This window comes from Miniopterus schreibersii (assembly GCF_964146895.1).
Source record: "Miniopterus schreibersii genome assembly, chromosome: 19".
NCBI lineage: Eukaryota > Metazoa > Chordata > Mammalia > Chiroptera > Miniopteridae > Miniopterus > Miniopterus schreibersii.
In genome coordinates, this window is record NC_138119.1 from 12393978 (window position 1) to 12414405 (window position 20428).

The window sequence follows — 20428 nt, forward strand, 5'->3', positions numbered from 1 at the left end:
AACCTGGTTTTAAAAATGAACTAAGGACTTAAACAAATATTTCTCCAAAGAAGACATACAGATGGCCAATGGATATATGAAAAAATGTTCCATGTAACTAATCATCAGGGAAATGCAAATCAAAACCACGAGATATCACCTCACTCCTATCAGATGGCTATTACCAAAAAACCCCCAAAGACAAAAAGTGTTGGCAAAGATGTGGAGAAATTGGAATCCTTGCACATTTTTGGTGGAGATGCAAAATGGTGCAGCTGCTATGGAAAAGAATATAGGGGCTGCTAAAAAAGTCAAATATAGAACTACCATATAACCCAGCAATCCTACTTCAGGGTCCTTAACCAAAAGAATTGAAATCAGGATCTTGGAGCACTATTTACAACAGCTGAGATGTGGAAACAACCTAAATGTCCATTGATAGATAAATGGATAAAGAAAATGTGTTCTATACATATAATGGAATACTATTCAGCATTTTTTAAAAAGGGAAATTTTGCAACATGTAACATGGATGAGCCATGAGAATATTATGCCAACTCAAGTAAGCCGGTCACAAAGACAAATACTGCATGATGCTACTTGTGTTATCTGAAATAGTCACATTCATATAATCAAATGGAATGGTGGTTGCCAGAGGCTGGGGGAAGGAAATGAGAGTTACTATCAACAGGCATGAAGTTTCAGTTAAGCACAATGAGTAAGTTCCAGAGATCTGCTGTACAACATTGCACCTACAGTCAATAATGTATGGTACACTTAAAAATTTGTTAGAAAGGTATCTCATTTCAAGTGTTCTTATCACAATAAAATAAAATATACAAAAATAAATTTTAAGATACTTAACCCAAAAATGAAAATAAAACTTGGAGTAATGTTTCTTGAGAACAACCAGTTTCCTCCAAATCCTCTTGTTTTTTAAAGATATAAATTCCATATTCCATTCTTGTGGAATCAGGAACCTGTTTTGAAAAGAGAGGGGACCTAGAACCTACAATTTAAACAAGTTCTCTTGGCAATTCTTATGTGAGGAAATCTGAAAACCACCGTCTTGACTCCCCTCTCGCTCTAGTTGATTAGCTCTAATTAAGCCATTTTCTGACTTTTTATGGTAGCTCTCAAATCAGCTCCTTCCTTTCTAGTCCCACAGCTGATTTCTAAGTCAGCATTCCACTTTCAGTCTTGGTTGATCTCTGTCTTCGATTTCCTATGCCAACCCACTTACATCACTGTTAGATCAACCTGCCCCACAGTGCTCTCTGGCATGCTCTTCCTCAAAGCTCTTCGATGACTCTACTGCCCAACCAGATGCAGTCTAAACTTTTTAGCCATAAATGGTCACAATACATGTGAATCAAACTTTTTCTTTGGTATTTAAGCTCTGTTTCTACATTGAGATCAACAGAAATTTGCTTATTTTGAGTACTCCTGAGAAATATGACTTAATGCCCCCGCTGGTATGGTTGGGTTGGTTGAGCAGTGATCCTTGCACCCAGAGGTCACAGGTTGGATTCCCCACCAGGGCACATGCCAGATTACAGGCTTGATCCCCAGTAGGGGGCGTGCAGGAGGCAGCCTATTTCTCCCTCGCTTAAAAAATCAATAAAACATATTTAAAAAGAAATATGACATTCGGAAGGCTCATGAAAAAGGGTTAAACATTTCTCCATCTTCTATACTCATTTTCTAGGTTATCTTTTCACTGCTTTAGTGTTCCCCCACCCCCAAATTTTTCTTACAAATGCAAATCCTTTTGGAAATGGATGGGCTGTTAGAAAGACACATTCCCCCAGTATGAAACTCAAATGTGTCTGCAACTCCTCTTGTCCAGTCAGTCACTGTCGAGTCTAGTTTCTATGTTTTTTTGGGGGGGGGGAGGCAGGGGTGGCTCTTCCCCTTTCCTTTCCTTTTTGTGCTTTCCTTTAAAGATGCAACGAAATCACTTCCTCCATGAAGCCCTCCCTAACTACCCAAGACTTAAGGTATTTCTTCTCTCAAGAACATCTGTAGCACTGATTCAGCAGGCATTAACAACACAGCAACACAGCTCATATGATAATTTCCCTTTTAATGTACAGGATTATTTCCAACTCATCTGATCTGGTGGTTCCTTAGTCACAATTTAACATGAAATGACTGGGCAGTTTTTCCGGAATAGTCCAGGGCAAATGGAATGAATGATTCTACTCTTGAGTTAGCTTTGATCTGCAATGAGTTGCTATCTCCGGAGAATAATGTATGTGCCAGTTAAGCGAGGGTCCACTGGTCCTCATCCCTTACAAATATTGGACTGTACTTAAGGGAAGAAGGCCCCAGCAGTTTACTCTCACCCAACCCATTTGGACCCTGATGCTCTCTCTTGGGGTTCAAGGGGTTCCTCGAGTTTTCTTGCTCCCTCCCAGGCATGGGGGGCTCGTATCCAGCTGAGGGTTCTCCCTCCACTGGGCAGGGGTCCGCGCCTGTATGGCCAGCGCGTGGACTGGCCCAGCTAGCTCCTCGGCCAGTGCAGCGTGGACCAGCCGGTGCCGCTGCAGGGGGCTCAGTCCCTCGAAGCGAGAGCTCACCACCGCCACGCGGAAGTGCGTCTCGCTGCCCGATGGGACCGCGTGGCCGCTGCTCTCGTTACGCAGTTCCAGCACTTCGGGGTTCAGGGCCTGCTCCAACTTCGTGCGAATGGCGGCTTCGACGGGACCTATGGTCCCGGATCCCGCGCTGCCCCGGGACAGACAGACGCGGCCGGCCATGGAGAACTTGCGTCTGACCAGCTGCCCACTCAGCATCAGCTACCTTAGAGACAAGGGCCAGAGGAGTGAGGGTCGGGGCTACCGCCGGTTCAGAGCCACATCCCGCCACCCTCTTACTCCCACCCCCACCCGCCGACGTGCACAGCCCGCAGCTGCGGGAGAGCCGGCCCTAAGGCCAGACCCCGAGACCCCGCCCCTTTCCTCTGCGTGACGTCTGGGTGCTTAGCGGCCGCCGGCAGCGGCAGGGTTAGAGAAGGCCCGCTCGCGAGGCACGTTCGTTAGTAAGGGGATTAATAAAGACTGGAACCGAGGTTGCAAAAGCAGGTATGTGCAACTCCGGGTTTTCGGTTGGGCCACTGTCCCCTCTGAACCCTAGGCTGGGCCCTTTCTACCTCTGGCGCAGCCCTGGCTACAGAAGTTTCGGTGCAGGGACGCGACTCCCGGCTTTCTAGGTGAAATGCAGTCCTCGAGTCCTGAGTGAGGCACGCTGGGAAATGGAGTCTTCGCTGCGCAATAGTAGAACTGACAGGTGCTACGTGTGCCCCGAGGGCTCACGGGAATTGTAGTCTAAACAAAAACCCGGCAATCCCTGCGCATTTGGGATTGGAATTATTCGATACGTTTTATTGCCAATCATGTAGCCCTGCTCCTTTATTTTACATACAAGAAAATAGGACTCCATTCCATTTTTGAACACATAATTATTGTGTGGTAGACCAGTTCGGTAGGTTGGGGAATAAAGCAGACCCTGTTCTCAAGGAGTTTACAGAACACTGGAGAAGATGGACAAGTGAGGGGACAATTGCTAAGTGCTATGATGGGACTTAAAACAGAATGCCAAGGAGGCAAGTCACCCAGACTTAGGGGCACAGAGAAAACTCTGGACTAGAGGGAACCAACCCTGTGGAAAGAGAAATCTAGGCAGAGGGAATGTATTCATTACATTCTAGATGTTGTGGCACACTTAGGTGTTCAATAAAACTTACTGAATGTAATAATGTCTGAATAGAGAGGGCTGACATTATTTCTGTTGACCCTTTGCAAGGGTCAAGCTCTATAGGGCCACCTATAGTCTTTGTTTCTAATAAAAACAGCCATAATAATACCTACTGTTTAGTGAAGGTTTATCATGGCCAGATTAAGACATTTAGAGGCTTTAAGCACCTAGAAATTATGATGGTCACCTCGTGTGTAATGAAAACAAAACAAACAACAGTAAACACTAATCTGTAACATGTAGATTGGGATGCCCAACAAAATACTCATCCTCCCCCCACCATGATTACTTCAATATTTGTTAGAAAAAATTAATTTGTGCTTATCGACATAATTTTCACTTGAGAAATTTATAAACCTTAAGTGTACAGCTTAATTTTACATATGAGTACAAACATATCAAGATACAGAAAATTTCTAGCACTTTTGAAGCTCTGGGAAGTCAATACCATCCTGTTATAGTAATCGTTATTCTAACCTCTCTCGCCATAGATTTGTCAGTTTTTGAACTTTATATAAATTGAATCAAATAGTATGAATTCATTTGTGTTGTCTTTTGCTCAACATTGTCTGTTAGATTCATCCATGTGTGTGGCAGTAATTTGTTCATTTCCTCATGTGGTATTGTAGTTATATGAATATACTACATTCTTGTATATGCTTTTTGTTGGATGCAAACATTCATTTATGTTTGGGGTATTTCCGGGGTGGAATTTCTGGGTTATAGGATAAATCTAATGTTTATTTTTGAAATTAAAAATTCATTCAAAGAATTTTTAGGATGCCCCTGCTTTGTTGGTCCAAGGTACTGTTCTCTAAACCCAGGCTCTGGAATTTGGGTTCTTAACCATTAAGCTATTCTGCTTCCTAATCCAGCTCTGAGCCTCCCAGGTTCTAGGCTCTGCACTAGGTTCTTTACACTTATTCTCATTTATTCTAACAACTCTGTTACGGTAGAGTATATTATTTTCATTTAACCGACAAGCTTCTATTATATCTTCCATCTCTCTGACCACCACAGTCTACTATTTGTAGTTGGCACTTGGAGAGTGGTTGTTGACTAAAGAGAACTATTTTAAAAATGACACTAATTCTCTTAAGAGTATTGTTTCATTTATTCATGCCAAAAACATTTACCCTACTAAGAGCCAGGTAGAGAGAATTAAGGACTCTTGATTCAAAGATGAAGACATGGTCTCTCCTTTGAGGTGGTCATAAAAAGGAAACGAGACCAAGGTCAAAGCACAGTACAGACTGGGGCTATCACCAGGATGTTTAAAAGGCATATGGGTCCCCCGAGGCTGTGTGTTTAGGAGTAGGGAAGGCCTCATGAAGGAAGAGGTGATATCTGGACTGAAACTGGTAGAATGAGGAGGATTTTACAGGTGAACAGGAGGGTGAAGCATTCTAGCCAGAGGCAACTGTATGTACAGATGTTAAGGAAGTAACTGGATATGCTGTTGAGATGCAGGGAGGAGTAGATTCTGGCTTAGGGACCTGCAAGACTGTTGGTGCAATTCAGGAAAACAGAGCAAAGAGAAGAGGGTAGGCATTGTTTGAATAAATTCGCGTTTGTACAGGTAGAGTAGTTGGAACAAACGGGTTGAACTACCCAGTAAACAGTTTGGTGTAAGGCTTCGAGTTCCTGCTACAAGTTTGGATGTTAGTGGAAAGCATGGAAGCGGGCAAGACTCTTCGGGAAGAGTGAACAATGGGAGGGGTGGGGAGGGAGGCAGAGCCTGGATGTACGCGCGGATTTAGGGACGGGCAGAGGGATAGGAGCAGGAAAAGGAAAGGCGGAGGACATTTTGAAAGCCAAGGGAGCAAGTTTCAAGGTGGTTTCGGACGCCTCCCGCAGGTGAAGAGGAGGAAGAGCAATCTGTTGTAGCCCTTAGTCACCCAGGATTCCGGGGGCGGAGGCGAGTGGGGGTAGGGCCAAACCACGCCGCTGGCAGTGACTAAATTGAAGAGAGGGGAGTTTGGCGGCGATGAGGCAAAACGGCAGGACTTTGAGGGTAATTTAGGGCTCAAGGAGGTAATCAGCTTCAAAATCTCGTACCCCAGAGCGGGAGTGAATGCATCGGCCGGAGGCCCTCCGCAGTCCTTTTGGTCCTTCTTGGGATTTCCCTTCCAGCTCTAAACTGCAAAAAACAAACGAAAAACCTACAAAAAGCCACCACCCTAAACTGGAAAAAAATGCTAGCCGGAAACAAGACCAGAACAAAATTGCGCTTTGTTTGAAAATCTTGTCTCTTTAAAAATCCTGGCATGCAAATAAGGGGATTTAATATAGCTCGCAGCAATTGGTAGGCATTTACGAAATCCGTCATTTCCTGGTTGTGCCGGATGCAAACAAGAGGCTGCTTTCTGCTTCCCTACTGGCTGGCTGATAGGGCCCCGCTCTTAGCCAATCAAACTACCTCCTTTTACCCCCTCCCGGTAGCTCTTATAAATTACACCAAATTGGTTATCCTTTTCACATTCTTCTTATGGTAAAACAGGCTGTTATTCCTTTTTTTTAGCCGTGATGTCAGGACGCGGAAAGCAGGGAGGCAAAGCTCGCGCGAAGGCCAAGTCGCGCTCGTCCCGCGCCGGCCTGCAGTTCCCGGTGGGCCGGGTGCATCGTCTGCTGCGCAAAGGCAACTACGCCGAGCGGGTGGGGGCCGGCGCGCCCGTCTACATGGCGGCCGTGCTGGAGTACCTGACCGCGGAGATCCTGGAGCTGGCGGGTAACGCCGCCCGAGACAACAAGAAGACGCGCATCATCCCTCGCCATTTGCAACTCGCCGTGAGAAATGACGAAGAGCTCAACAAGTTACTTGGGGGTGTTACCATTGCCCAGGGCGGTGTCTTGCCCAATATCCAGGCTGTCTTGTTACCCAAGAAAACGGAGGGTCATAAGCCTGGCAAGAACAAGTAACTAAGGCTTGACACCATCAGTCAGTCCCACTTACCCCAAAGGCTCTTTTAAGAGCCAACAAAGTGTCAAATGAAGGGCTGATCACAAAATAGCGCATTAGCTCTTTTTTTTGAAAGCTTGGGTGGCTCTAAAAAGAGCCTTTGGTCTTTGGTTTTCTTTGTTAGCATTTATTTACTTTTGGCCTTGTGGCTTTCGGTTTTCTTTGGTAATAGAACGGCCTGGATGTTCGGCAAAACGCCGCCCTGCGCGATGGTGACCTTGCCCAGCAGCTTGTTAAGCTCCTCGTCATTGCGGATGGCCAGCTGGAGGTGGCGAGGGATGATGCGCGTCTTCTTGTTGTCTCGGGCGGCATTGCCCGCCAGCTCCAGGATCTCCGCGGTCAGGTACTCCAGCACGGCCGCCATGTAGACGGGCGCGCCGGCCCCCACCCGCTCGGCATAGTTCCCCTTGCGCAGCAGACGGTGCACTCTGCCCACCGGGAACTGCAGCCCCGCGCGTGACGAGCGCGACTTAGCCTTAGCTCGAGCTTTGCCTCCTTGCTTCCCGCGACCGGACATGATTAGAAAGGAGGTTAAAACTGCTAAAGCTCAGAATCTCGCTGCAAAACAGGATTGAAGGATTAGCAATTAGAAAGCCTTTATAAGCTTTCCTAGGGGTGGGGTCAGAAATGCATTTTTCATTGGTCCTAAACTGGCTCCAGAAATGACCAATAAGGTCACGAGTTGGTGTTTTCACGTAATTATTGCTGGAAACGCAAGGTTCTACGTGGCCCAATGGAAACGAAAGACTTCTGGAGTCCTAATTTGCATACGGTGGTTATAAAAGGGTCAGGTCCGCCTATCGTTGCACTTCTTTTCTCAGCTACCCTGTGTGGTGTTTTCTGCAATGCCGGAACCGGCGAAATCCGCTCCCGCGCCCAAGAAGGGCTCGAAGAAGGCGGTCACCAAAGCCCAGAAGAAGGATGGCAAGAAGCGCAAGCGCAGCCGGAAGGAGAGCTATTCCATCTACGTGTACAAGGTGCTCAAGCAAGTGCACCCCGACACCGGCATCTCGTCCAAGGCCATGGGCATCATGAACTCCTTCGTCAACGACATCTTCGAGCGCATCGCCGGCGAAGCATCCCGCCTGGCGCATTACAACAAGCGCTCGACCATCACGTCCCGGGAGATCCAGACGGCCGTGCGCCTGCTGCTGCCCGGCGAGCTGGCCAAGCACGCCGTGTCCGAGGGCACCAAGGCCGTCACCAAGTACACCAGCTCCAAGTGAGTCCCTGCCGGGACGCGGCGCTCGTAGGAGTCGCCGGCTGCTTGACTCCAAAGGCTCTTTTCAGAGCCACCCATCTAGTCACGAGAAAGAGCTGTTCGCAATTTTCCTTCTCTGATCCTTTTCACAAAGTAAGTTACTCTAATAAAGGCCACGGAATTGGCACACGTAGTTTTTAAGCATTTTTTAGGTCCCGGGACCGTGACTGGCTTTGCTCTTTGAATGCAGGGCGCGTCTTTAACCCCTTCCTCTGCTCCTGTTCTCCTGTGAGTCAGCTCTACAGTAGGTTAGAATGTGCTCCTCCCACCCTCTGGTCCTAGACTGGGGTGTCCTGGTGCTTTGGTATGTTTCATCGGTGTTTTAAAACGATTTCAGCCATCATTTAAGAAAGGACCCCAGCACATAACCCAGGTTCCGCGAATACTGCGTCACAACCCTGAAGAATTTTCTCGAGAATTTGGTAGCTGCTTTGGTGCGGGTTACTAGTTCTGCACTGCGATGTGGCCTCCTGGGGACACCAGCGATTCTGGGTACTAAGCGTCTCGGAGTCCGAGCTACAAGATCTCAGCCTTTCCCTGGCTGGACTACATTAATATTCAAAACCACGCGCCGTTCTGAAATGCACAGATTCTGGTTTCTACTCATTTCGGGGCTTTGAAATCCCTATTGTGTCTCATTCTTGTGGATAATTTTTGCATTTTTTGTTTGTTTCCAAAATTATCTTTTCATCACCATTTATCCCCCCTATACCCTCTCCCTCCACGCCCCCCCCCCCCCCCCCCGGGCATTTAGAATGCTCTGGATTCAGGTTACTTAAAGGCACTGGCCGTCCAAGTCCCGGCTCGAAGTCACTTCTCAGGATTCCAAAATCCACTCAGGAACTTGTACCTCTCCTTTCCTGTCCTAGTCCCTCATGGTTTTATCTTCCTCCTAGCAGCTGTTAGAAATTTGTTTTTTATTTTGTTAGAGTTTTTCTCAAGCCCTTAGAGATTTTGCTAGTCTGGTTTTCCGCTATATCGTCCGCGCTATTAAGTTCCTGGCACATACCGGATACTTAAAGACTTTTATTAATATTCTTTGAATTTTCGTATCGCACCCCTTAATCATGTCCATGGAAGGATGGGCGCGGTTCATTTCCATTAGATGTATGTGAAAACATGGTGAAAATGGAAATGTTCTGGAGCTCCTTCCCCCAAGTCTGCCCGTGGTCACCTAAGGGCAACAGCTGGGAGGAGGCCCCTGAAGATTCTTTTTGCCCTAAAGAGGAGGTGGCAATAGCAGGTCTTCTCTGTACCTTTCTCAGTTTACTATAACATCTTTTGGGTTTTATTACATAGAGAGCATGGTCACTGGAAAGACCCTTTTCCCCTTTCTGATACCCCCCCCCCCCCACACACACACACATGCACCCTATTAGCCCTCTCTTCCATACCCAGGTGAGCTTTTAATTTACACATACCAGTCTCATTTGCTTTTTGGGAGACCTTGTAAGACAGACCCTGTAAGATAGGCAATAACCTATTAAAAGGGTTAATAACCCTTTTATAAACAAGGTTGAGAGAAGCAAAGTGATGGGTCCACTGGTCATACAGCTAACATTGTCCACTATTGTATCCTCAGGTTTGAGGACAGTTGCATTTTAGTTTTATTATGTTGAATCTTTCTGTCCAAGCCTTGATTTTGCTGATAAAGACACCAATGGTCTGATCAGTTATCCAACTGTACTTTTCACTAAGAGGTCCTGGAGTCGATTACAGGGGTTTCATGAATCCAAATAGACACCAGACTATCATAGACTGAGTAAATCTTATGTTTTCTACATGTGTGTTTTCAAATGTATGAAGATGGTATTGTTATTAATAAAAAATTACCAGTTAATTTAAAATTATCGGGACTATACTTTAAAAATATATTTAGAATTCTTTTATCTGTAGTGTATTTTCTAACTAAACGACGTTAGTATATACAACCAGTACTGAGTCTGTGGAAAAGCTGGGTGCCTCTCACTTGGAGAATGAATATTTATAAGACTAATTAGCCAAACTTCTAGCCCAGAGGTGCACTGAGGCCTGTTACGAGGACTTTGTTAATGCTTAGTAATTGAAAAATACATGACCACAAGTAAGAATTATAAACAAGACAGAAAAAATAAAATCCTTACAAAATTTTAGCCAACACCTACAGAGATGTGCCAGCCAACGTTCAAGATCCTTTACATGTACTGACTCATTTTGTTTAATCCTCACAAGAACCTCATGAAGTAGTTACCATTATCTCCCATTTTATAGGTGAGGCGACTGAAGCACAGAAGGGCTTCTCCTCAGAAACTCTCCAGAGAATAAAGTGTTTAAGGACCTTGAGAAAGTAAGGTAACTGTCTGAAAACCTGGGCCTCTCTCTGGATTTGGGGGGGAAATACCAATGCTTTAAAATAAAAATCAAAAGAAATATCACCTACTTTATTCTCTTCAGAATGCATCCTGAATATATATCTATGGTGGTGGTGGTGGCCTTGAGGATGAGATTGCGGGCTCTGGTTCTCCATCCCAGAGGCCATAGCTGAACTCAGTTTAGTTTAGCCCCACAGTGGTAGGTAGGGCTCATCAGCTGGAACCCCTTCACTAGCACAAGAGAACCATAGTTACTGGTTATGGGCTCCTCCTGGGGATGGTGTTTACTAGGAAGGAAGTTACAGAGTGAGGAAGGCAGGTAGAGGTGATAGAGTTTGGTATTTTAACTTCCGAGAGAGGCAATTAGTAATGGTGAGATGAATCCTTCTAAGAAACCTCTTTGATCACTTCTTTCTCCTGCTCAAACATCTGTATACATTTGCTGATGTTGGGATTAATAACAATAATTGTTATAGTAATAATTGCTCCTACTTATTGAGCATCTCTTTTTAAATTTTAACTATTACTTTTATTTTGTTTTTTATTTTTGGGCTCTGTATCCTTTTTTAGAGCACCTAACTATTTGCCTGGTCTTTTGCCAAGTGGTTTACATGCATTGCCTAATTTAATCTTTACAGCCACCCTTTAATATAGGTTCCATTATTATCAACCTTATTTTATACATAAAGGAAGCTGAGTCTTGGAGAAGTTAAATAACTTCCAGGGTCGATTAGGGAGTAAGTAGTAGGACTGCAACCCAGTGCACGCTTTGGAAAAGCTTGATATTCAAGGCCCTCAATAATCTGCTTCCTTTTTTTTATTTCTGCTCAAGTTAAAATTATCTGTTTGCCTTCTTCTAAACCTGTTTATTCTTTCCCTGGTCTGGACTGAACTGCCCCTTCTTTCTAGCTTGGCCAGAGCTTGCTTTCAAGCCAAGGTTGTATCTTCCAGCTTAAATGACATTTCTTAACTTATTCTCTACCATGCCCACCTCAACTTAAAAACAACTTTACTGAGGTATAATTGGCATACAATAAACTGCACATGATTAAAGTATAATTTGCTAAATTTTGACGTATATCTATGAAAGCATCACTGCAATCAAAATAATGAACACATTCATCACACCACCACCCCCGTCCCAGAGTTTCCTATTGTTTTTTCATAATTCTTCCCACTTGGGCCACTCTTCACCAGTACCCTCCTTTGCTCCCATCCCTGCCCTCTGGAAACCACTGGTTTGCTTTATCTGATTATAGATAGTTTGCGTTTTCTAGAATTTTATATAAGTGAACTCATACACTGTGTATCATTTGTATGGGCTTCTTTCACTCAGCAGAATTATTTTGAGAGTCACTCATGCTGTTATATGTATCAGTTCATTCCATTTTATTGCTGAGTAGTAGTCACACTACAACTGTTAATCCATTCACTTGTTCATAGATACTTGGGTTGTTTCCAGTCCTTCTTTCACTTTTTAATGCTCTCCAAATTTGTGTCATGGTAGTTCCACAGATGAACATGATAAACTCTGTGCCCTCGATTGCAAAGGAACTCAGATGGGGGATGAAACGTACACATATACTAATTCTGTTCAAGTGGGAGAAAGTGTTAGGGTTTCACATTTGTTCTCCTAGGCTCAAAACTTCTCTAATCCAGCCATTTTCAGCTGGTGTGTGCCGCAAGAGGCAAACTGGTGTGCCACAAGAATTTTTAAAACGTGCAATACCTATTAGCCAGGGGCACTGACCTCTTTTCTCTTTGATTGTCGAATAAAAAAATGACAACAGCCAACACAATAGCCGTCCTGTGTGAATGAATCAAAATTATACCTATTTTTTTTTTGTCGGATCGCCAAAAAATATATTTCTTGGTGTGTTGCAGAAGTTTAGTAGTTTATGTGTGCCATGAGATGAAAAAAGTTGAAAATCACTGCTCTAATCCATCCCGTCTTGCTGCCAGAGTAATCTTCTAAAGCACAGATCTGCCCATCTGCTCACTAACCTCCAGTAGCTGCCTCACTGCCTCAGTCACCTTCACAAGAAACAAAACAAAACAAAAAAAAGGACAAACGTAAACTTTATCAGTAATTCTTGTACCATATGGTTTCATAATGTTGTCTGAGGAGCCCCACTCCTTTAAGAAGGGGACTAAAGAGCTCGCAATAAGTCTGGCACAGAAAGTAAGCCTGAGGGGCAGCTATGTTTAGGTTTCAGAAACTGACTCTTAATGGAGAGACTGTCCCTGTGACTAGGCAGACTAGGTTTAATCATTCATTTAATATGGGTGATTGAAAATCTGTATTAATTTAGTAAATATTATCTATTAATATTATTAAGTTCTATAAAAACGGCTCTCTAGGACCATTCCTTTTCTCTGATTCTTAAGTATTGTTAGGTATGGTATCGTTATTTTATTCTTTTATTCAATAATTATTGAGTGTCAGTTAGATACCAGGCAATCTGCTGGGGAGTGAGGATACAAGGTTAAACAGAACAGTGTGGCTTCTGCCTTCTTGGACTTTTTTAGTGGCTAGACTTGAAGATGGATATTACACCAGTGACTATAATAAAGTGTGAGGAGTGTTAAGATGGGAGAACAGATACAGAGAATGTAACTAAATGTTGGTGCTGATAATGAAGGCCTCCTTGAGGAAGGGCCTTTTAGGATGAGACCTGAAGAGGCTGGGAAGGAAGCATGTTCCAGGCAGTAGGTGACATGGGCAAAAACCTTCCTAAAGAGATGAAGAGCACTAAAGGCCTACCCTGAAGGAACTCAGAACCTGGTGGAGAATTGTAAAGATAAATAATCCTGGAGGAACTACTAAAACAGAGGAAAGTGCATGCTTATTAGAACCTAAGGAAAATGCCATCTGTTGGTCTGAGGAGTAGCAGGGGTGGTGATGGTAGGGCAGGCACATGAGGAAAGCTTCACAGGCTGAGTTCTACAGACTAAACAATAGGCCTACGAAGGTGGGGAATATATTTGGAAAGAAGAAAGGGTTTGCCAAGTCATGGGAGTGGTTGGGAACTGCCACTATTGGGCAGTCCAGAACAAACTTGTGCAGCTAGAGGAATAGCTAGTGAACATCTAATTAAAAACCAGGGGAGACTCATAATTTAGGAATTGTAAGGTGGTTTACTTTTATAATTTTGTCCTATTTTTTTCTGAGTAGCTAATAATAGCATAAAATTTCCCCATTGTTTGTTCTGGGTCAGACACTATGTTTGTCACTTTATGGGAACTGTTTCTTTATATGTCCCCAGACACCACCACCAGGCAGGGCCCGTTATCCCCATTTTACAGATGAGGAACTGAGGTCTGGTGAGATTAAGCATTTGCCAAAGTTGTGGGGGCAGTAAGAGGCAGAGCCTGGACTCAAACTCAAATCTGCGCCATTGAACTTAGCCTCTGCTTCTCTACTGACTATGATGCGTGGGTGTAAATTTCATCTGAAGGCAAAGGGGTGGAGGGCATGGAAAGGTGGTAAAGCCTGTAACAGGAGTGACAAGCTCAACTCTGGCATGTGCGGAGGTTTTTCTCCACTTGATGGTAGTCAGGTGGGGAGTGGGTAAGCGGGTAAAGATTGCAATGAAGCAACAAGGCCCTCAACCCTGTGCATTATGAGCTTCCTGTCACTTCCCCTCTCGGCTTTTAGTATGGGCTCTTTGCTTGGTGTTTTCTGCTTGAGAATATGAACTTTGGAGTCCCAGCACTTTGATCAGAGTCTCTGGCCCTGGTACTCACTAGCTGTGGGAGCTTGGGCAAAATACTTCAAGCTTCCTAGTCCATAAAATGAGGATGACAAAACACTCACCTGATTTACAGGGTTGTCATGGTGATTAAAAGAGAGATGAAGCCCAGGCTGGGTAGCTCAGTTGGTAGTGTATCACCCAGATACCCCAAGATTGTGGGTTTGATACCTGGTCAGGACACATACAAGAATCAACCAATGAATGGAACAACAAATTGATGTTTTTTTTTCTCTCTCTCTCAAAAAATCAATAAATAAAAATTTTAAAATATAAATAAAAGAGATGAAATACAAAGTATAGTCAGAAGTGACTGAGTTTAATGAACATAAGTGTAACAGAGTGAAATGCTCACTCTCTCTGACTCTATCTTAATTGAAGCCTGCATTTCTACCATGGCCTTCAGGCAAATAGCTCCTGCTATAGATATAATAATTATTAGAGGAATTCTGTTTGAGGCTTGAGCTTTTTACAAAGATTTTCAGGAGTCTCAAGACAATGGATTGATGTTTCTCTCTCATTGTTGTCTCTCTCTATCCCTCCCTCTTCCTCTCTCTAAAATCACTAAAAAACAAACATATTTTAAAAATATATATTTCTGAACATCAGTGCAAGATTTGGCCCTGTTGATACAATCTTTGCCTTCTTTAGACATACTGCTTTTTCAAAAACTGTTTTTGATTTTTTAGAGAGGGAAGAAGGGGGAGAGAGAGAGAAAGGGAAACATCGAGGCAATTGGTTGCCTCCTGTATGCACCCTGACCAGGGTTCGAAACTACAACCTGGGTATGTGTACTGATGGGAATCAAACAGGAACTTTCAGTGCACAGGACGATGCAACCAACTGAGTCACACTGGCTAGGACTGGACATTCTGTCTTTCCTGGTGGTCCTCCTCTGTCTCCCACTATCCTTCTGCTTCTTGGTGTTTTCTTCAACTATCAGCCCAGTCACTATTTGCCCAGGGTTCTTGCCTCAGCCCTCTTCTCCCTGACCTCTGGATAGGTCTCATCAAATTCCCTGACTTTTGTTCTTAAATATCTGCCAAGGGCTTCCCCCAAAATGTCTCTAGCTGAGCCCCTTTGCTGAATAGATTAATATATCCAACTCTTGGTGAATGTGTCCTTCTAGACTCTAGATAGATAACAGGAATCTCAACTTCAATGACAGAAAGGGCTTTATGCATCTTATTGGTTCCAAAAGCTATTTCTTCTTCCTGAATTCTCCACTTTAGTGAAATCTTCCACCATCTCCCAGCTCCTCAGGCCAAGCAAAAGCTCCCTATTCTTTTGCCTTCTCCACATGCCTAAATCACCAAATCTTGTCAAATTAAAATCTGTCATTTCATCTCTTTTCACTCTTAGCCACTGCCTTAGCAGAAGCCACCATCAGCTGTGATTTAAGGACCCAAAGTCCAATTAACAATACCAATTCCATGGCAGACTTTTCTTGGAACCAGGGTGGACACAATGAGACTTTTTAAGTGAATGCGAGTTGTTTTTCGCTTCATTTTCTTTTGCAATAAAGTTCCCACTAGCAAAACCAACTTGGTGTGGTGTTTTGGCTGACACCTACCAAGTGGCCAAAGGCAGGTTTGATTGAGTAACATATTCTGTTGCCGTAGCCCTGTGGGGGCAAATCCCCAAGATACGGCTGCTGATAGGTAAGGCAGCAGTGCCCTGCCCAGGTGGGCCTGACCCTCTGCTGGCCAAGAGATATTAGATCAGATAGGCCCCACTTCCTCAGAAAGTGCGTGTGTACATACATGTTTGCACTGCCTGGTGTTTCCTGGGTTTCATGTGTGGGCAGGGGTCTCAGATCAAGCCAAGTAGAGAACCTTTCCATTGTTGAGGCCCAGAGCCTCTGCTGTGTAGCAGCCCTGGAAGAGAGATCAGTGATGCACACAAGGCCCTACCCTTAAGGGGCTCACCTTTGACAGGAAACAAGGAAAGACCAACCAGGGAGGGCCTCCACTGTCCTTCACTAGTGAGGGACCAGGCCCTAGACTCCCCAGTGCTCCTGCTTCTCTGCCTTCTTTCAGTGTTCCCCTTCCTCAACCTGCAAGCTTTGAGTTTGGTGAGTGAGCAAGCACTCCACTGTTGTGGCAGGAGGAACAGAGGAGAGAAGGGCGAAGGTAGGATACAGCCATTCCCACTAAGCCAGAGGACCTCTGAACTGCTTTAGCCATGACAGATGAGCAGGCTGTTGTCAGATCTCAGGGCCACAGGGAGGTCTTGGATATCTTTGGCATTTTAAACCTGATGTAGTATTAATTCAGGGAGTATGGTCCTGGGGAGGAATGGCCCTGAGGTAGAAATCTACATGCTCAGGGATTTGCTCAGCCACTGATGGCTCTGACACGGTGGAATATTACTCACTCTGAGGACTTGAGGCTGCACTTCTGAAAACAAAACTTCAATGGATGAGACGCCCAGTGCCAAGGTACCGGCCCTGCACAGCCCCAAGTCACTGATGTTTCTGCTTATAACTCACAAGGTACAGATCCTGAGAATCCCATTGTGTGCTGTGGGTCTGGGTAGGGAATGAGGGTCTGGGCAGAGATCAAAGGGGGCCTGTATTTGCTGGGGCTGCCATAACAAAGCACCGCAGACTGGGTGGCTTAAACAATTTTCTCAGTTCTAGGTGAAAGTCAGAGATCATGATTTCGGCAGGTTTAGTATCTCCTGAGGTCTCTCCTTGGCTTGCAGATGGTTGTCCTCGCCCTGTCCCCACATAGTTGTCCCTCAGTGTTGTCTGTGTCTGATCCCCCCGTTTTATAAAGATCCCACTCACATTGGATTAGGGCCCATCCTAGTGACCCCCATTTTAACTGCCTTTGTAAAGGTCCTATCTCCAAATGCTCTCACATCCGGAGGTGCTAGGAGTTAGGTCTTCAGCATATGAATACCGGGACCAACAAAATGGAGACTAAACCTGAGCATTACAGGACCTTCTTCCCCCGCCGCCCAGCTGCCGGCTGCTCTGGAGACAGGTCAGTCAGCCTAACAACTGGAATTGCTTTTGTTGCGGTTTTCTTTAACTACGGGCTCGCAGCCCTGGGGATCCTCTTGATGGGATTAAACCCGGTGCTGGCGCTCGCGTCCCCGTTCTCCCTCCCCCCATCCCCCCTCCGGAAAACCTTTCTTCTTCGCCAAAATTTAATGCCTGGGGGGAGCGCAGAAATGGCGAGGAGACGAAAACAGCTGCGGAGTCCGGAAGGCCGGCTTTGGGATCTGAATTCTCCCGGGATTGTGGCAGGCAGGGTCCGCTAGGGGGCGGCGTGGAGAGTGAAGCAGAAGGGACAGGACCCGCGGGAAACGAGATGAGAAACTGCGGAGGGGCGGGGGGAAATTTCGAGGGCTTCCCGCCGGCGCGCTTGAGGTTTTCAATCCGGTCCGATGTTCTTGTATATCAGGGGCAGAGCGGGCCTCCCCGGCACTGAGGCTTGTGTGCTCAGAGCGTGGTCACTATGTCTGGGAGAGGCAAGGGCGGCAAAGGGTTGGGTAAAGGCGGCGCCAAGCGCCACCGCAAGGTCCTGAGAGACAACATCCAAGGCATCACCAAGCCCGCTATCCGACGTCTTGCTCGGCGTGGTGGAGTCAAGCGCATCTCGGGGCTCATTTACGAGGAGACTCGGGGGGTACTGAAGGTGTTCCTGGAGAACGTCATCCGGGATGCCGTCACCTACACTGAGCACGCAAAGCGCAAGACGGTCACGGCCATGGACGTGGTGTACGCCCTAAAGCGACAGGGACGTACCCTGTATGGCTTTGGCGGTTAGGCCGCCGCTGCAGGCCTTACACGTGCGGCTATCCCAAAGGCCCTTTTTAGGGCCACCCACATAATCCTCGGGGGAGCTGAGCACACGTGTGTGTGTGTGTGTGTGTGTGTGTGTGTGTGTGTGTGTGCGCGCGCGCGCGATTGCTTTGCGCTTTGCAGTTTTGGGGGCGGGTAGTGATAGCCAAAGCGCTTAACAGCCCTAGGCACCACGAAGCTTTTTACCAAAGCTTATTTTGAACGGGGCTGAGGCCTTCCCTGTCCAGTCAGAGGTGTGTGGCTGTATCCGCATTTGCATAGTTATTGGCCAATCAGTGGGGCTCCAGGACAGTCGGTGTGAGAACTCAGCCAATCAGGGCGGTGGTGTTTGGACCAATCGAACTTCGCATTATTCAAATCCGTACTTGCGTAGAGACGGGCTACTCAGGGGACTGGGATGGGGGAAGGGGTGAGGCGGGAACTTTCTCTCTCCCCCTCTTTCTGTAAGCCAGCCTAGCATCCCTCCTGCCTCTGGAGCGCAGTTTTCGCTACCTTTGCCCGGGTACGGTGCTGGGATACCTCATCGGGGGCTCCTGTTGATGCAAGGATGCTGGCAGAGGACTTTTTCTCCTAGCTGTCTGAGAGGATAGTGTGCCCCATCTTTAAACACGGACGGTTTGATTTGGGGCGTTAGCCACATTTGTGGTCGTGTTACTGGGCCGTGTGAAGTTTAAACCAGCAAGACGGGGCAAGGTCACTGTTAGTCTCAAGGCGGCCCCAGATTTGCGGTCCTGAGGTGCCAGTTCTGCCACTTGTTCATCAGTTAATTCTTTTGGGCTTCCCTTCGCACTTCTGCAATGAGAGAGTAGGCCAGGTGGCTTAGGGGCCCTGTTCAGGTTGGACGGTGTTTTGTGCCACTGCACTGGTGCGAGAGCACTCGCAAAATCCAATCCAACAGCCATTCGAAAATCAAGGAGAAGAAATACAGGTTATAAGATCACGGGTGAACTCATTATGCGCAATTTTAAAACAAATTTGGCAGGCTCTCAGGCCAGTGTGTGAAAAGTATCCTCGGTATCCTGTGTTTTCGTCGTTTTCTCCATTGCGGTGGTTTTCAGTTGCTGGTCGTGACCCATGAACAAGGTGGTGAATTCAATTTGGAAATTGGGAGCCAGTATCTTTAATTAATGGAGCAGAATTGGGTTGAGAATATCCCAAGTGAAAAAAAAGAAATCCTTTTCTACACCTTGTTTCAATTTTTACACGCGTGTGTATGAACGTGCAGTAGGTAGTAACATAAAATTATATCTTACCGTAGTTTAGAGTCAGAAATCAGAGCTACTGAACGTATATAGTGGTACTGTACCTCTAGATGTAAGTATTATGTAGCAATCTAATACAGAATGGAAAGCAAAACACAAGACCCAGGCTCAAGTGGTCCCCCCCCCCCCCCCATGCCATCTTCTGGCTGTGTGAACCACACATTCCCAGGTGTCTCTTCCTCCACTGAAGGTTTGGTTTCTTCAACCATTCAACAGGAATACCAAAAAAAAGCCCTCCCTCCCTGCCAGGGTTATTGTGAAATTGAACGAGAGGAGGTGAGCGAAAGATGAGCCATAAGCCACCTAGGAACCTGGGTATTTTTACTGCCCAGGCCATGCAGCCTGGAAGCTGGTCGTGTGTTTAAAATTATTCACCAATTTTCTTTGTGGGTGTGTTCTTCCTCCTCCTCCTCTTCTTCTTCTTCTTCTTCTTCTTCTTCAAGTGGCGTGAGTGATTGTAATTGGGACTTACATCAGTTGATACTAATGTCACTAGTATTTACCTCATGATTGCTGTTGCTGTTAATAGATTTGCGACCACATATAAGGCTCTGTTCTAAGCCCTTTGTGCGAGGGCTGTACTCTCTCTTTTCATCCTCACAGTGATCTTGGAGTGAGTGCAATTAGGATCCTGCTTTACACCTGAGGATATGGAGATCCCAGTCTTTTTTCTCTGGAGACTTTTCCTGGTAGGGGTGAGGGGGTCAGGAGCCCTGGCTCTACCCGTAAGGGGCCGCAGGCTTTAACCTCCTACCCCCAGCTTACCTGTATAGCAATGAGGACCCTAGAGGTCTGTTTCCCGTCCCCTTTCTCTTCTCTGCCGTCCTTCCTCCTCTTCCTGCCTTTCTCTATGTACTTCACTCTCAGCCCCCGATCATACCCCGATCCTCTACCACATCCCCAGAAAATTCTGTCAGCATGAGCAGGATTCAAATCCGAGCTCGTCTAACTGCAGAGTCCCTACTAGTTATTAACCGCCAGTGCTCTGAACTGCCATGCAAAAGAAGGTGGACTTGCAGAGACATAGAAGCATGGAACAGAGTGAGGGATCTCAGAGGGAAGGTGGGTGTGGGTGGGGAGACATTAATCAAAGAATTTACATGTTTATAAGCATAACCCATGGACGCAGACATTGGTATGGGGAAGGCCTGGGGGTGGAAGGGATCAATGGGGGAAAAAAGGGGACATCTGTAATATTTTCAACAGTAAAGATAATTAAAGAAGAGAAAGAAGAAGGTGGACTTCATCATTTCTGAAGGGAGTTGGGAAGGAGGCGGGAAATCTATCCTGA

At 45.9% G+C, this 20428-nt stretch overlaps 5 protein-coding genes across 6 annotated transcripts; 3 read left to right on the top strand and 2 right to left on the bottom strand.

Moving 5' to 3' along the window:
* Nucleotides 1-2048: 2048 nt before the first annotated feature.
* Nucleotides 2049-3217, bottom strand: BOLA1 (bolA family member 1). Its single transcript, XM_081121653.1, has 2 exons — nucleotides 3134-3217; nucleotides 2049-2784 (listed from the first exon to the last, which is right to left on the bottom strand). Exon 2 carries the CDS (start codon nucleotides 2775-2777, stop codon nucleotides 2364-2366), a length of 414 nt encoding a protein of 137 aa, XP_080977779.1. The 5' UTR covers nucleotides 2778-2784; nucleotides 3134-3217; the 3' UTR covers nucleotides 2049-2363.
* Nucleotides 2947-10257, top strand: LOC308549221 (histone H2B type 2-E). Of its 2 annotated transcripts, none has more exons than XM_081121655.1 (2): nucleotides 2947-3065; nucleotides 7519-8084. In XM_081121655.1, the coding sequence occupies exon 2, from the start codon at nucleotides 7543-7545 to the stop codon at nucleotides 7921-7923; it is 381 nt and encodes a 126-aa protein (XP_080977781.1). In that variant the 5' UTR covers nucleotides 2947-3065; nucleotides 7519-7542; the 3' UTR covers nucleotides 7924-8084. The 2 variants fall into 2 exon arrangements, 1 of the variants encoding a protein (XP_080977781.1); XR_013997732.1 differs by lacking the exon at nucleotides 2947-3065 and adding an exon at nucleotides 10209-10257 and having other exon boundaries at nucleotides 7525-8051.
* On the top strand, nucleotides 6255-6657 carry H2AC21 (H2A clustered histone 21; the record flags this gene model as incomplete). Its single annotated transcript, XM_081121654.1, has 1 exon — nucleotides 6255-6657. The coding sequence occupies exon 1, from the start codon at nucleotides 6265-6267 to the stop codon at nucleotides 6655-6657; it is 393 nt and encodes a 130-aa protein (XP_080977780.1). The 5' UTR covers nucleotides 6255-6264.
* LOC308548829 (histone H2A type 2-C) lies at nucleotides 6814-7249 on the bottom strand. The gene has a single exon (XM_081120941.1). The coding sequence runs from the start codon at nucleotides 7212-7214 to the stop codon at nucleotides 6825-6827; it is 390 nt and encodes a 129-aa protein (XP_080977067.1). The 5' UTR covers nucleotides 7215-7249; the 3' UTR covers nucleotides 6814-6824.
* Nucleotides 10258-17517: 7260 nt separating the features above from the next.
* LOC308548916 (histone H4) lies at nucleotides 17518-17859 on the top strand. Its single transcript, XM_081121071.1, has one exon. It carries the CDS (start codon nucleotides 17529-17531, stop codon nucleotides 17838-17840), a length of 312 nt encoding a protein of 103 aa, XP_080977197.1. The 5' UTR covers nucleotides 17518-17528; the 3' UTR covers nucleotides 17841-17859.
* The last annotated feature ends 2569 nt before the right edge of the window (nucleotides 17860-20428 follow it).

Coding starts and splice junctions, on each gene's coding strand:
- BOLA1 (XM_081121653.1), bottom strand. CDS start 2,777: ATGCTGAGTGGGCAGCTGGTCAGACGCAAGTTCTCCATGGCCGGCCGC.
- LOC308548829 (XM_081120941.1), bottom strand. CDS start 7,214: ATGTCCGGTCGCGGGAAGCAAGGAGGCAAAGCTCGAGCTAAGGCTAAG.
- LOC308549221 (XM_081121655.1), top strand. CDS start 7,543: ATGCCGGAACCGGCGAAATCCGCTCCCGCGCCCAAGAAGGGCTCGAAG.
- LOC308548916 (XM_081121071.1), top strand. CDS start 17,529: ATGTCTGGGAGAGGCAAGGGCGGCAAAGGGTTGGGTAAAGGCGGCGCC.